Raw genomic sequence first — 1,928 nt, forward strand, 5'->3', positions numbered from 1 at the left:
GGGGTGGGGGGTGGGTTGGTTTTTTTCTCTGTAGCTGCAGAAGTCTTATGAGTATAGTTGTAGAGGTGAAAAGTCATGCAGTCTGTCTAATCCCTAATGCAGGATTGTGCATTTTTCTCTTATCTTGTCCAGCCAAGATTTAAGTCAAAATGATTTGGGCATGTTTTGCTAGCACTGATGTCCTCCTAGGAGAATATTAGGGGATTTCTTTTACTTAAAGCTCACAGATTCCATTGGGTGCCTTAAGTAGATGCTGGCATCAGGTGAATTTTCTAATATTGCTATGTTAGGCGAGTTTGGATCACATTAAGGTTGATCCATCTTGCTTTTGTTAATGTCTTCCATTCATTCAGTTGTAAGTAAAATAGCCATTGCCACACTTCCAAAGAACTTCTGATCTGCAGCTTTCAACTTATAATTAAAGCCAAGTTAGAGTCTGATTGACTTAATTGTACAGAAAATGATCTCTATAACAAAGCCAAAGTGAAAAGGTTAGCTACTTTTAATCATTAGCCCATTATGTGACCTATTCTGTCTTGGAGTTGGTTATTTAGGTGCAAACCTCAGAGTCATGATCACCTAAAAGTGTTCAAGCTCTTTGAGCTCGGTTGAGTTTCAACCGGCTATACATTTAATCTGCTTGACACCATGGAGTCCCTTGGCATTGGCAGCCTTTATTTCAAGTTCATTTACCCTAGCTCAGTCCTAAAGAGAGAGGCATCTCCCTTAACTTTTTTTGCTGTGAATACAACCGTTTCAAGTGTTACAGAAGTGACCTCCTCTTAAAAAAAATTGCTATCCTCAAATTGGATGTATAAAATGAAACTGGTCCAGTGCCGAGTGACAGTTTTAACTCTAACAGTTGTGGGTTTTTTGTTCATTTTTTTTCTTTTGTAAACAGTTCATGAAGACGCTGGAGCTCTTGCCCATACCTAATAAAAACATGCTGGAGGAGAGCAAAGTGCTTCCCATCATACAGCGCTGGGCTCAGACCAAGACTGCTGTCCCACAGCTCAGCGAAGGGGATGGCTACTCGAGTGAGAATACATCGAGGGCCCACACACCGCTCAACACGCCAGATCTTTCCACCAAACACAGCATAGAAGGTGAGACGGACACCCCGAAGAAGCTTGTATTTCGAAGGCTCAAAATTATAAGTGAAAACAGCATGGACAGTGCAATCTCTGATACTACCAGTGAGCTAGAGGGGAAGGAGGGCAAAGAAGACCTGGATCAGCTGGACAGTGCCCCTACAGAGGTGACAGAGGAGCAGCAGCAGCCACCGGAGATCAAAGCTGCTATCGATGCCCCGGTGGACAGCAGCAAACCCCAGACTGCTGAGCTGGAGACTGAGCCCGAAGCTGAGGCCAAAGAGAGCAACGGCACAAAGATAGAAGAGCCCATTGCCATGGAAACACCATCTCAAGATGAAGAGGAAGGTGTGTCTGACGTAGAGAGCGAGAGGAGCCAAGAGCCGACTGACAAGATAGTGGATGTGAGCGAGTTGGCTACCAAGCTGCTAGACAACTGGAAAGACCTCAAGGTAAGAACTGTGGCTGCAGCAGTAGGATTGTGATAAAGAGAAACATAGAGCTGTTTGCAGCTGAGCATATGTGACGTTAAGATGTTGCCTTGTTTGCCAGTGTTCATGTGATGCAAATAGCAGTGCCTGCCTTCAGTGAGGGATTTCAGTAAAAAAAAAAACAAAAACAAAAAAACAAACCAAAACAAACCAACGAATCAAATACGTCTCCAAGTACTTTCTGTGCATTCCCTTTTGTAGCAGATTTATACCGTATGGGATTTATAGTAGGTTGCAGGACATCTGTGCACTCTTCAAGGAAAAGGACCAATGAATTCAACATGACCACTGAGAGAGAATTGCATGTTCATCCCACTGCTGTTTGCCCCCCCCCCCCCCCCCCCCC

General features: G+C 44.2%; 1 protein-coding gene across 3 annotated transcripts in view; it reads left to right on the forward strand.

The window, feature by feature from the left end:
- Positions 1 to 1,928, forward strand: part of SETD2 (SET domain containing 2) — a 162,393-nt gene that overhangs the window by 82,566 nt on the left and 77,899 nt on the right. For all 3 annotated transcript variants that reach the window (XR_002095761.1, XM_019508021.1, XM_019508020.1), the window contains exon 12: positions 902 to 1,543. Coding sequence is in view for 2 of the 3 variants with exons in the window: in XM_019508021.1 (XP_019363566.1) it covers positions 902 to 1,543 (642 nt within the window). In the remaining variant the exon portion in view is untranslated. The remainder of the gene's footprint in view (positions 1 to 901; positions 1,544 to 1,928) is intronic.

Source organism: Gavialis gangeticus, unplaced genomic scaffold (assembly GCF_001723915.1).
Source record: "Gavialis gangeticus isolate Ggan-Ray unplaced genomic scaffold, GavGan_comp1, whole genome shotgun sequence".
Taxonomy (NCBI): domain Eukaryota; kingdom Metazoa; phylum Chordata; order Crocodylia; family Gavialidae; genus Gavialis; species Gavialis gangeticus.